The sequence below is a fragment of the Lagopus muta genome, chromosome 2, assembly GCF_023343835.1.
Source record: "Lagopus muta isolate bLagMut1 chromosome 2, bLagMut1 primary, whole genome shotgun sequence".
Taxonomy (NCBI): Eukaryota; Metazoa; Chordata; class Aves; order Galliformes; family Phasianidae; genus Lagopus; species Lagopus muta.
The window spans coordinates 69,824,890-69,838,467 of NC_064434.1; the positions used below are offsets into that span (position 1 = coordinate 69,824,890).

At 36.5% G+C, this 13,578-nt stretch overlaps 1 protein-coding gene across 3 annotated transcripts in view; it reads left to right on the top strand.

The window, feature by feature from the left end:
• Positions 1-4: 4 nt before the first annotated feature.
• The window catches only part of TTC13 (tetratricopeptide repeat domain 13), a 36,981-nt gene continuing 23,407 nt past the window's right edge, over positions 5-13,578 (top strand). The window contains exons 1-9 of one of the 3 annotated variants that reach the window (XM_048936100.1): positions 5-255; positions 2,418-2,512; positions 4,425-4,500; positions 6,609-6,679; positions 8,642-8,707; positions 10,149-10,241; positions 10,996-11,112; positions 11,894-12,004; positions 12,407-12,489. In XM_048936100.1, coding sequence (XP_048792057.1) covers positions 36-255; positions 2,418-2,512; positions 4,425-4,500; positions 6,609-6,679; positions 8,642-8,707; positions 10,149-10,241; positions 10,996-11,112; positions 11,894-12,004; positions 12,407-12,489 — 932 coding nt within the window. In that variant the 5' untranslated portion in view covers positions 5-35. The remainder of the gene's footprint in view (positions 256-2,417; positions 2,513-4,424; positions 4,501-6,608; positions 6,680-8,641; positions 8,708-10,148; positions 10,242-10,995; positions 11,113-11,893; positions 12,005-12,406; positions 12,490-13,578) is intronic. The other 2 variants (XM_048936101.1, XM_048936102.1) reach the window with 2 other exon arrangements.

Here is a 13,578-nt window from a genome sequence, read left to right on the forward strand (position 1 = left end):
CTCTTCTCCCCGGGCGCGGTGTGGGAGCGGTGCGCATGCGCCGCGCGAAGATGGCAGCTGCCGGCGGACTCGGCTCCGCGAGGGGGTTGTGGGCGCTGCTGTTAGTGCTGGCCCTGGCCCGGATCGCGGTGGCTCTGACCGAGCAGTACCCGACCCTGTCTCTGCTCAAGCAGGAGCTGCACCAACAGCGCCAGGGTCTGGCGGGGGGCTGCGCCTCGGCGGGCGAGTGGGCAGAGCAGTACTCGGCGGAGTGCGGTGAGTCGGCTAAGCGGCCGTCAGCCCCGGGGCTCCGCGCGGCCCTGCGGGCACGGGTTGGGGCGGAGCGAGGCTGCCGGCCGGCCGGCTGCTGTGCGGGAGCTGCCCGCGCTGCAGGGCCTGCTGGTTCTGGGCTGCATGTGTACAGGGTCGAGAGTCCCCGTACAGAAATGCTAGATCAGGGTAGCGAAAGCTTCTCGGCTGAACTCAGCCCCAGCTCGCTTCACGCTTCAGTACAGACCCGGAAAGACTTTCACCCAGAGCCAAGATGAAATCAGTGTCAGGTGTGAGTTAATAAACAGCAAAGTGTTTTATGGCCTTTCTTGTCCTAGTGAGGCACAGCTGATTGGCTCCGTTGGCAGTGTGTGTAGAAGGTTAGAGTTCGATTTGGTGGAAGATGTTCTTTTAAAGAGCTTGGAGTAACCAGGATCCATCCCTGGTGCTCTGCTTCAATAATCACCTGCATTCGCTTTTGATATTTACTGGTAATCACATAGCTGGCAATTAAAAACCAGTACAGTAACCCTGAGATAGCAAGGATTGGGCTGGTACACAGCTATTTAAATCTTACTGCTGAATGAATAGCCAGTTTAAAAGTTCCCTTAAGCTTTCAACTGTTGCTTTAGTTCTCCTTTCCCAGAAGCTGAGAACCTTGTTGTCTCACAGCATTTCTCTTGCAGCCACCACAAGATCTGGGCTACTTTCTTTGCTGTTTGTGCTTTAGGTTGTCAAGAAGCAGTGTTGTACAGCTGTGAGTGTACCTAACCTAACAGGGGTGGAAGGGTCTTTTCCCCCTATGCATCATGAAGATAGACTGTTATTATGCTCTGCCACCTCATTCAGAAATTCTTTCACTACATTTTCACTGCTATACAGAAAACGGTTCTGGTGGTCATAAGCCACATCTCCATCTTTTCATTTTGACTTGAGAAACTAAGTTTGCTCAGCAGGCCTGATGGATGGCTGCTAGCTGTCACTGACTTAGTGACAGCACCGATATGGCGCAACTCACGTGTTAATGATGCTGCTGCTGCCTGTGGCATGGGAGAGGAAAGTTCTGAGCAAGATTAAGCTGAAACCTCCCAGCAGCAATGCTTTCGTTCTGGAAAGTATGTATCGTGAGCCGCTGTTCTTACAGGGCTTCCCAGCTTTAAACTTTGACCTTCTGCTTTTCACTAGTCCTGCCTCTGTTGTGTGGCTCAGCTTAGTTCCAAGTTTCTCTTTACAAGGGTTGACTTTATATACTACTTAACTTCCTTATGAGAAGCTGTTGCTTTTTTTTCTTTTTTTTTTTTTTGTCTATGTTTGAGAGAAACGGGGAGTTAGCTAACTGCAGACTGAGACCTCCATCAAAATTCATGCGTAGCGCTTCTTCCAGAAGTTAATGCAAACACTCTCTCCCCATTACCTTTCAAACTTACTGCTACTATTTTTTTAAGTGTAATATCTGGTACTTGTGATACAGAATAAAAGAGATAATACTGTCTGCTTGCTTTTTCTTGTTTGCTTTTGCAGCTTTTGAAACTTGTGTTTCAAGTTGGTAGAAGCTTTAGGATCTGAAGACTGAAAAGCTAAATTCTTTTGGGATAGCAGTAAAAGCACCACTTAGATCGGATAGTGACTTCAATGTGGGCTTTTGTTAATTTGTTTCTGGTTTTGTTGTTGCTGTTGCTGTATGCTTTGTTAGTCTCTTTCTTTGCTGTCTTGAGCTGTGTTTGGCTTTCTCTCATTTCTAGGATAGGGTCAATCTTGGGCTTTCTGTAGTGGCATCCTTAGTAATATTTGTGAAAGACTTTCTGTATGTTTAGTTTGTTTCTGTTTGCTATATTTTCTCTACTTTTTGTAGTCTTCATTTTGTCTGTTACCTGGATTTCTAGCAGCAGATCTTTCTCTACCTCTTTTCCATTTATCTTCCTCTGTCGAATTGGAATGATGAGTTGAGCTTCAATTTCTTGGACGAGTGGTCAGCATCACCATATCAAAGGGGAATACATCTACTGATTCCAGTTTTTTTCCCTTTTATTCCTCACCTAACTTTTTAAACTTGTTTTTCCCCCATGTATTTTTAGTCAATAGCATGAACAGAATAGTGAATGTGAGGAAATATAGTAGTGAAACATATGTGACTTCTTCAGGTATTAATTATCACTCTTTTCCCCTAGATTCATCATTTTTGCACTTCCAGGAATCAGACTGTGACTTAAGAAGCTCTTCATCTTGTGAGTCCTTGCTTTCTCTCAACACAGAAAAAATTCTGGTATGCTATCAAAAATATAACGTGTACAAAACAAATCTAAATAGACTGTTGAACTGCCTTGAACTACATAACTAGTTTGAATTAATTTCAATCAAATAGCCGTAAGTAAAATGTGTTAATCAGTAGGCATATGTCCTCAAAAGCTCAAGTATGAATCAACTAAAGTTGGTTGTGAAAGAATGGCTCCATAGTACTCCATCATGAGTCTCTAGGGTTCCCAGCAGTTTATACTTCTTGAATCTGGTCGGATCTGTCCAGTCTAGGAGTACCAGCAGTTCTTTCTAAGGCAATTAAATATATATTAATTTGTTATAAGTTTCCTTGTTTCAAAAGTATTTTTTGAGTGTACTTTTTTCTTTTTTTGTTTGTTTTAAGAGATCAAGAATACGTTTAATTTGAAGCTGATGCAGTGATAAATTCTCAGTCGCTTCTCGAAGGCAGAATGGCTTGCAGGTTTTTTTGCATGTAGAGCTGCAGGATATCTAACTAGTGACTGGATTCAGAATTTGTTGAAGTGTGTATCACCTTCACGTTCTGAGGAGTTAAATACCAAAAATAACTTTCTGAAGTATGTCTTCTGGAAACTGCCTTTGGACAAATGATGATGCAAAAAGATTGGTTTTGGAGGTCTGTGGTTTGTAAATATTTGTGCAATGTAGATTGGTATACCTGTTGAGCCCTGCTTATTCTTCTGTTCTACTTAATTATTTTTAATTAATGACAAAAGAACTATCCCATTCCATTTTACTGAGTAGGGTGTTCATTCTCTACATTATATTTGAGCTCACACATCATTTCTAGTTTCAACAAAACCAATTTTTAAGAAAAAACATGGTTTGCTAATCTTAAAATGTTGTTTAAAGCTCTGAATTTGAAGAGTGGACTAAGCTTTCTTCTCATTAGGTATACAGGGCAGAAAGTGTTCTTTTGATTTAGGATGGTTACTTTCGCACCTGTAGGTCACTGTAATACCTGTCATGCTGTCATAGGTACAAGTGATAGGACTTCTTTTGATTGAAGGAGACAAAAAAAAACAGGAGGAAGACAAAGTGCAGTCTTCTCAGAGATGAAGATAACAATGTTCTCTGAAGTTTAAAGTGTTAGACTGTTAGACTATCTTCTGTAAAGTAGAATATGCAGAGACGCGCAGTTTACCCGAAGCAAAAGATCTGAACTCTGAGAGAAATTCATTTTTCCATTCTTACGTCTTAGGACAGTTTTGAAGGCTTTTATTTAATAAGCATTTTGAATTTTCTTAACATGTACTCCTCTGGTAGGCTTGCAGCTATCTGTGGAATACAGTTATGAAGATGAACAGGGTACAGTATTTCTGTATTTTAGTTTTTGTCGGTGGCAAAATTGTTTTCCATAGATACGCTATTTGAGGAACATAAAGTTTAATCTTTGTTCAGCCTGCTGTAGTTTCATCCATAAATATAGGTTGTTAGAAGAGGACAGCCTTTTTCCTTTAATACAGCACTGCAAAGTTAAGCTTGACTTTTATTGCTGGAGCCATTTTCTTTTCAGTGTTTCGTTTTGTTTTACTTTTCCATAGTACTCTTACCTTTGTAGAGACAAAGAAATTATGAATAGGGTGAAGAACAGAAGCTTTCCTATGAGGTGGAATGTGTTAAACTTATAAAACTTCATCTTAGTTGTAGTACAGAAATGGCAACCACCACTGAAATGCTGATAAGGTCCTTTAATCTGAAATGTTTGGCTAGCCTTAGTTAGAAAGGACAGCAGAATCTTACTGAATAACAGTTTTTCTCCCTGCAGAAGACTGGGACTGTATTTTCAGTTACAGCAATTGCATTGGTCTTAACATTTTGATTTAAAGTATTCTCTGTTAAATTTCTGTTAAATTATTTACCATTGTTTGCTAAACACTACAAACCATGATGTTTTACAGAGTCAAGCAAAGTCACTTGCAGAGCAAAAGAGATTTCCATTCGCTACTGACAATGACAACACAAATGAAGAATTAGGTAAGCTATCTTATAAGGTTTGTGCAAGTGCCTTGTATGCTCACTGGTAGCACTGAATATTTTGAAGCTAAACTAACAATTCCGAGGTGATACATTAATTTAGAATGATCCTAAAAAGCTTAGAGAGTTTTCTTTGGGGTCTTCCCAAGAATCCTTCCTGCTATGATCACTGGAATTCTTCACTGCATCTGTTTATGAAAGCGATTCAGAAATCATCATTAAATCCTATTAAACAGTGTCAAATATATTTCCCCTTTTCTGTCATTACTGATGTCTAAAACTATTCAAGCATCCTGAAAAATTTACCCGTAGGATGTGGTTTCTGTCAAGCATAGATCCATACATTCTTCCCATCAACACAAGTAGCAATTTTTGTCCTTTTGCAATCCACTACTTGCTGATGTTTTTTTCAAAGTACACTTGGGGCAGAAGATGGGGGCATTTCAAATAAACCAATGAGGAATACTTTTCTCAAAAACTTTGAGGAAGAAGTTGTTCTGATTCTCCAAATGCATTCTCATCAGAAGCAGAGGTGCTATGAGGGAGCAAAGGGATTACTGAGAGTGTGTTTCAAGGAAGACAGCAGACTATCTTGTATAACGTCAAGGGGAGACTTTACTCATAATTTGTCTAAGAAAGTGAAAACAATTGAGTGTACTTTTGTTGATCTAACTTCTGTTTTCAAGGATTTATCTAGCAAAACCTGGGGGCTTCATCTCTTTTTCATTTATCCAGCAAACCTAACTATACTCATAGAATCGTTCAGGGTATCTGAAAAAAAAATAAAAATAAAAATAATGCCATTAATACCCACTCTGTGGACTCAAGATTATACCAGGTGGTCCCAGTTCCTGTGTTTGGTCTGTAGGCTGGCACCTACGCACTGCCAAAAGATTGTGGTTCTGCCTGTCTGAAGAATAAATATCTTTGTCCTGTAAAAATATTTTTGTTCTAATTGGCTTATTTATCTCTTTATGGTTGAGTAGATAATTGAGCTGATATCCAAGCATAATGTATGCTTGGATACTTACTCCTAAAACTAATTAGAAGCGTGGGGAAAGGCAAATCCCACTGCTCAGTTCTACTGTCAGCTGTTGATGTGAACTGCATGGAGAAAAGTTTTACCTTTCATGGTTATAGTCTGTAAAATGCTTGGTTCATGTGGGCACTGTGAGCAGATATTTGTCCAGAAATAAGAACTCTGAGAGATTTAGGACTGTTTATTTTAGCATATCATAGTTATTCAGCTGTCACAGATGAACTTCAGTTGCACAAGCACAACAACTTTTAAGTCTTGTGACCTGACTGTTTTTCTGTCTTCTGGGGATTATAGGATCATAGAATCCTTAGAGTTGGAAGGGACCTTTAAAAGCCATCTAGTCTAACTTCCCTGCAATGAACAGGGACACGCAAGCTCAATCAGGGCTGGATCCAGCCTCGCCGTATCAGTCTCCAAAGAACAAACGGGTTTCTAAAAACAGTTGTCGGTTTCTTTATTAAATACTTGGATTCTACTCTGAAGTAAGAATGCAAAAAACTTTAAACCTTTCATATCTTAAAATAGGTGAAGGTTGTGTTTTTCAATCTCATCATAAAAACAACAGAATCACTTCAGTTTTTCTCGATACTTCTTGTGAAGGAAAATAATTATGAGCTAGTAAAGTTGAGCAAAACATGTTCAAATGAGTAAAATCAAGTTCTTTCTAATGGAAGCGTCAAAAAAGTATTCGTGTTAGCCAAGTTCACAACTTGAGGGGTCATCTAGGGCCATCAAATGGAGTCGTGGTGTCTTTTCTAGTGCCAAGTACTTTGGACGCTAACGTGAACTCTTTCCTGTACAGCTTGTAAAAAGGAGAGGGGTAATGCAAATACAGAACTCCAAAACAATTCTGATGAACGTAATCCAAATTGAATAATTAACAAATGGTAGGTAATGGTTAAAGAAAACAATTTTTAGTGGTGATTTAGAAAACCCTTGGCCTGTCTTCCTCTTCAATGCAATATAGGTACTAATATAGCTTACAACTTGGTTGTACTTAATATATGTATTTACAAAAAAAAAAACAAACTGTTTCTTGATGTTTTACTGAGTTGTAGTTTCTTTTTAGCAATTGCTTATGTGTTGATTGGCAACGGCTTGTATGATGAAGCCATACGACAATTTTCAACAATGCTGCAGGTAAGTTTTCTTTTTGGACTCTTTAAGCAAAATATAGCATTAAAAGGAAAAAAAACCCACTTCATTAAGTTATCTACTACGACTTACGGCTTTTACTAAAACAGGTATTGAATTAAGGTTTTTAAATAACAGAGCAATTGCTCTCACTTTGTTCTTTTTTTTTTGCATCCAAACGTAAGCAGGCTTTTAAAGTCGGGTGATTCATATCTCTTTTGGTGGTTATTTTTCTCATCTGTAGGAATAATGTTTTTATGACTTCCTGAAGAAAGGATATCTTCAGAAACTGACAGGTGCAAAATTGAAGCTCCTTTAATTTCTGTCTTAGGGTGTAAGCAGAGATCTTTTTAATTTCTGTGTGCGTGAATGTGTGTGGGTGGAGGTGGGCTGCAGTTGTTACTAGTAACATAAGCAGAAAACTAAATGAGATCATTTGTTGGTAGTGTCAAATATCCTGCTGTGTTCTCAGTGATATTCTGAATCTTCTATGAATGTAGGTAGCCACATAAGAACAAACAAACAAACAAAAAATAACAAAACACCTAAAGCTGATTTCAAACTACTGTATTTGCCTGGCTAAGAACCTGTGACTACTAGAAGTATGTGCCTGGTTTTTGTTCTAAACTGATTGTAGTACACAAATGTAAGTGATAAGTAGGAAATAATACTGTGTATTTCAATTCAAATCACGTATGGCTCATATTTAAATTGAGTGAAAGTATAGCAGTTCAACAAAATAATTGTAGGGAGCTTATCAGAGGGCAAAAAAGGTTTGAAGCAGTTTTTTTTTTCTTCCTCAGGTATATAGAGATCTGCCATTGGCTTGTTTCTTGTATGAGGAATTATTTAATTTGCTTGTCTTTCTAATGACAAATTGTGCTTCCAAAAAGCACTGTAATAATAAAACACTTCCTGCATTCTTTTGAGTAAGAAGGTAAAGTGTCAAGATAAGCAAGATACAGGAACTCTAGAAAGTTGCTATGAAAACTGTGTGTATAATAGAGTAGATTTGTGAGGCACGCATTTAGTTTGAAATCATGATATGATTGGATGCCTCAGAGAATGTAAACTGATTGTGATTTCTCTTGTCTTCCATAATTTTAATAAACACAAAGCAAATATTAGAACACTTAACAGAACAAAACAGTCATGTTTAATCACTGTATTAAAAGTAGAAAAGTTACTGAAGCTGACATTGACAAGTGTACACTTGGAATCAGCTGAAGTCTGGCCAACTGTCAGTACTGGTTATACTACTTATCTGTTGTTTAGTCAATGAAGTAGTTTGTTTCCTGGCATTTGTCCCAGGTAAATTAGACCAGACCTATTCTACAAACTGCTGTAGCACAGCTGTGTACCTGTTTGCAGTTATGGTGTGTGATTCCTGACTGACTTTTAGAAAAACAATGACAGTATAGACATAATTGTGCCAGGAAAACCTTCTTGCAATTGTAATTCTTCATATTTGGATGGGAAACTGTGGCTGGATTAAATTTTATTGGACAAGATTTTTTACTTCTAGAATCCATCAGAATCTAAACTCATTTCTTTTCTTTTTTTATAAAACTAAATCATAAACACAACTAGAAGAAAGGAATATAAAGGTATACCTTTATCTCTTCTGTATTTTGCTCTTGGGTGCTTTTGCTATAAATTGGTGTTTAAAAAAAAAAAAAATAACCCTATATGAATAGCATTATTTCTCATAAATCTCTTCTTTTTCATCAGATTAATGGAGACGTTTAGCTCGTTTTCCTGACAAATAATTCCTCAACAATTCCAGTAAATTAAATTGGAAGTTGTGAGCACATGAAAGTATAGGTTGTAACGCAATCAACTTAATGTTTTTGTCTGGCAACTGTGATTGTGTATTGCTTACTGGTTAATGCTAACAAGAATTAAACATACTCTGAAGTAAAATGCTTATTTTTTAACTGACTGTAGTACTTGCTTACAATCTAACAGGAAGAACCAGAGCTGGTTAGTGCAATTTATGGACGAGGGATAGCGTACGGAAAAAAAGGACTCCATGTAAGTAAATAATTATTGAAAGTAAAATTTAATGAATTATTTGAATCTAAACTATAAGAAGGCCTGTCATAGGAGGAAGAGCTAGATTGATTAGAACTTGATAGGTACGTACCAAATTGCTTTGTGCTGTCTTGCTATAGTGGTGCTGAAGTACTCCACCTCCTCTCGGTAGATACTCAGTAACATAGTGATCTCTTGGCATAGAGTCATAGTATATCATTTTGGGCTGTACTGCTTGGCTCATGGGTACATTATCTTTGTATGAGTGTGGAAATAAAGCAACGTGAAGCAAGGGTGCTAAAGGAGAATATAGGTCCAATTGTGAGTGGTGAATAGTAAGGTTGAGGTCTGGGAGCCACATCTACTGGAAAGCATTAACTAAAAAGGTAACAAGCAAAATCTTCTAAGAGGTGGTTCTTTCAATTTAGTTTTAGTTGAATTTAGTTTCGTATCTTGTCAGTGTTTAGAAATGAAGAAGCAACATGGAATGACCATTAGCTCTTGCAATCCTGTAGGCTTTGTATTGCTTCTTGATTGCCACACTTCATGAAATTTGTATTTCTTTTACTTTGTTCAGAAAGATTTGAAATAAAATTATTTAGGGCTGCTCAAAAATTTCTTGAGCAAAAATAAGTTTTAAACTAACTTGAGTTTCTGTAGCTCGTGATTAAGTAGTTTCTGAATATTATAGGGGGAAAATAGCTGAATTCAAGTTCTTGAAAATTAACTTTGTGCAGGATCTTTTATTCTAATAGTAATCAGCAATTACAGTTGCTGATGGGAGATTAAAATCTCTCATATTTGCACGTGTTTAACACCATTGTAGTTTGTTGAGTTATATTGGAAGTTTGGACAGTTCTTCATAAAAGACGGCTTCTGTGAACAATGCTGTTGAATTACAAAAAGATGGTGATTAGCACCTTGGAAATGTCTTTGCCTTAAAAAAGATGAATGAAATCTAATTGAGAACTTGCTATATAGCCAGTTTTTGGTTTTGTTTTTTTTTCTTTTTTGTAGCTGAAGTAACTGCTTCCATCCTACAATTTATTGAGGGATGCATAAAAACTTAGACTAGATACTGATGGCATCAATCTGTTCACTGGAACTCCTAACATTAAGTTATAGATGGTACTCATGAAAACACTGTTGTGATTTCATGTGAGAGCTTGATCCAGCTTTCCTCCCAAGAAAGATAACTGGATCTCTAAGCTCCATGTTTATGCAGTTACATAAATGAGCTACTAGAAGGGAAACACACAGTTGATACGTACAAGCAGTTTGTTTCTGTAGGAGTTTCTTCAGTTATTTGTTGTGTACTGCACGTTAGTCTTGTTAGCAAAGGTGTGTAAGGCGTCTTTACGAAATTAGTTTTTCTTTGGTCTTTGCAGTGTGTTACTGTAGGCATGCACAGTTGTTTACCTTGTTTTTCCTCTCATTTCAGGATATGAAAAATGCTGAACTTGCTCTTTTTGAGCTTAGTAGGGTAATCAGTCTAGAGCCAGATCATCCTGAAGTATTTGAACAGCGAGCAGAAGTGAGCATTTTTTTCTCTCTTCATCCTTTTGGAAGTCATTGCTGTTATATAGTGTTTTCAGTGTAATTTCTGGAATGTTTACCTTTAAAATTAAACATGGCATTATACTGTAGCCAATGGAATAGCACTATGTGTTGCAGCTTATTATTAGTACAAGTTGGCAAAATACCCACCTCCCAAAGAACAAGTTTTTAATCAAATGCTTTGATTTTATGTTTATGAATATAAATAAAATGTCATTCAGAGATGCAAATAATTGTTATTCAGCCAGTTAAGCTATCGAAAATGGATTTCAAGAAGTTGAGTAAGATAACTCAAGAGCGTGCTTAACTCAAAATAATGCATATTAATAGTAAATGCCATAATATGAAATAGTAAGTCATAGTTTTCATGTTTTTGATTGCTTTTAATACATTTTATAGTAATGTTTATCTAAAAGATGTGAAAGATGTTCATTTGAAAGGAAAATGGACAACTTTTGGGTGGAATGTTTTGCCTTTATTGAAAAGGATTATGAGAACATCTTAATTACTTTTCCAGTTGATTATGTTGGGATTCTTTGAAATACAGTATTTTTCTTTGACTTATTTTTATTTGAAATACTAAGTTTCTGTAAATAGTGGTGATAATGAAGTACAGTTGTATCCCGGGGGAAAATGTTTTCAGATGTTCCATTTTATGTATAAGAGTTTTGTTTTATTTTGTTTTGTTTTAAAAAAAAGCACTGAAACATATATGTTTATTTCCTTCTTAGATACTTTCCCCACTGGGACGAATCAGTGAAGCATTATCTGATCTCACCAAAGCCATACAGTTACAACCATCAGCACGGCTCTATCGACACAGAGGTACCCTGTACTTCATATCTGAGGTTAGTAGATTTGGGGGATCCTGTTTGGTTCTGGTTGTGTGGGTATTTCTATTGCTATCTTTCTTTGCTTTTAGTACCAGCTGTTACTGTTGTTCAAGAGCATCTTTGTTATTTAAATGAAAAAATCAACAACAGAAATCTTGTTTTTTCTGTATTTAATTTTCCAGCAGTTCAGAGGTATTATTCAGTTGTTTCATCTGCTTATCTATTTAATGCAGAGAGAAGCTGTATGGTTTACTTTAACTGCACATCTCTCATTATTTTGTTCATTGGAGAAATCAGATATAGATGTAGTCTGTTTTGATTTATAACCTACAGCTACGTGTAGGCAGTATTTCAGATATCAGTCTCAAAAGGAAAGATATGGCCAATGCAATAATTACCACGTATTTTAATAAGTAAATAAATACAAAAATTCTAATATTCTATTTTGTTGTGTGTCAGTTGTCTCACTCATTAGAGATATGTTATTTGTTTTACACTAAGGATTGTCTGAATGAATGCTGAATAGCTGATAACTCACTTGATTCTGATCTCACTTTCTGTCTGGCTATTTTTTCAGTTTTCTGTCTGTCATATAGCACTTGCTGAAAATCAGGTTGGAAATGTTATGATGCGTTTCTCATTCTTTGATATTTTGAGTGGCAGTTGTTGCTGCTTAACCCTGAGGCTAACTTTCTATATCAAACAAAATTTTATAGTTTAATTTTATGAAGATACAAATTTGTGTTCCTCTTCATTTGTATTTTTCCTCTGTCATCTGAAATGTGCTTTATTGTAGGATTATGCAACAGCCCATGAAGATTTTCAGCACTCACTGGAACTGAACAAAAATCAGCCTATAGCTATGCTTTATAAAGGCTTAACATTTTTTCACAGAGGACTTTTGAAGGTAAAGTAATATTAAATAATAGCTTACATAGAACTAGCTAGATGTTGATATAGTTTTTTCTAACACTAAAGTTTTTTTTGAGGCATAAGAGTACAAGCAAAATGAAAATGCAATTGCTTTTGGTTCCATTGCTAACAATGTAATGCTCCATAATATAACATGTGGGTACTGGTGACCTTGCTGGATATTGATGATATACAGTGCATAACTGATGATGTGTTTATGTATATGATGTCTTTCAGAGATGTTTGCATTTGGCATCCCTAAGATCTTTATGATTTTTTCCATGGAATGAAGACTCCCTAGAGGTTGGGGATGAAGAGGAAATAATGCTAAATTATTCCTTGAATGGGCTAGAAGAGGATCAAGGGAACTGCTAATATTATGTTGGTATCTTTACAGGAAGCCATTGAATCTTTCAAAGAAGCTCTGAAACAGAAAGCAGACTTCATAGATGCCTATAAAAGTCTAGGACAAGCCTACAGGTAATGACAGTCAGAAATAGTTTTAAACTCTTTTTCTATATAATTATTTAAAATGTGCTCCTAAATTTCACACATTTGTTACAAATCCATACAGAACTGCATGTATATTTGGTGGGTTCTCAGGCCAGTATGTCATGTCAGGTGTTCAGTATGAATTATTTCCAGGTTTCCTTTATAGTTTTAATTCAGTTCCCAGGAGCTCCTGACCAAAGGTTAGGTGAGTAGCAGATACTTAGTATACCTAAATCATGTCACAGATCTTTTCTTTAACAATGAAAACACTTAGTACAAAATATGTTTTTGTATTTCATTTGATTGTTGTGCTACTTAAATTTATGAACAACACACTGTATTGTGAATGTGGCTTCTTTTGCAGTAGTTGTCTGTTAGATCCTTTATAAGTTTATCACAACTGCAATTTTGAGAATTAATCTTGCTAGGCTATTTGTAATGTAGTCATGTAGTTACTTTCACTATCAATTAGAGGAAAAGAAATTCCAAGCTTGATTTAAGTAGTACTCACATTTTAAAAAAAAAAAAAAAAAAAAAAAAAAAGTTACATAAAAAATGATTTTTTTACTGTTGAATGAAATGTATTACTCTAAAGGTGGTCTGCAGATAACTGTTAAGGAGAAAAATATGCATACCTTGTAGATGAGAAGATAAATTAATTGTCAACTGATAATCTCTGCATGCTGTAGCTCCTTCCCCAACCTGCTGTCTCTTGTCAGTTCTTAATTTCATATTTTAATTTATTATCTTTGGACATTGCTGATCTACAATGTGGATGCTGCTGCTGCAAGAATGTATCTTAAGGGTTTATTTAGGCAGAGTTGATACAAAAGTGTTAATTACAGATTTTTAGTTACATAATTGTGCTCTTTTTCTTCGGGCTGTATGCTTCCTTCAGCATACGGAACATGCATTAATCCACTGCTTTCAGTGAAAACATTTGTTGTAGAATCATTGAATATCCTGAGATGGTTGAAGAATCCACCCATAAGAATTGTTGAGTCCAACTCCTTGCTCTATACAGGACCACCCAAAAATCAGTTCATATGTCTGAGAGCCTTGTTCAGATGCTTCTTG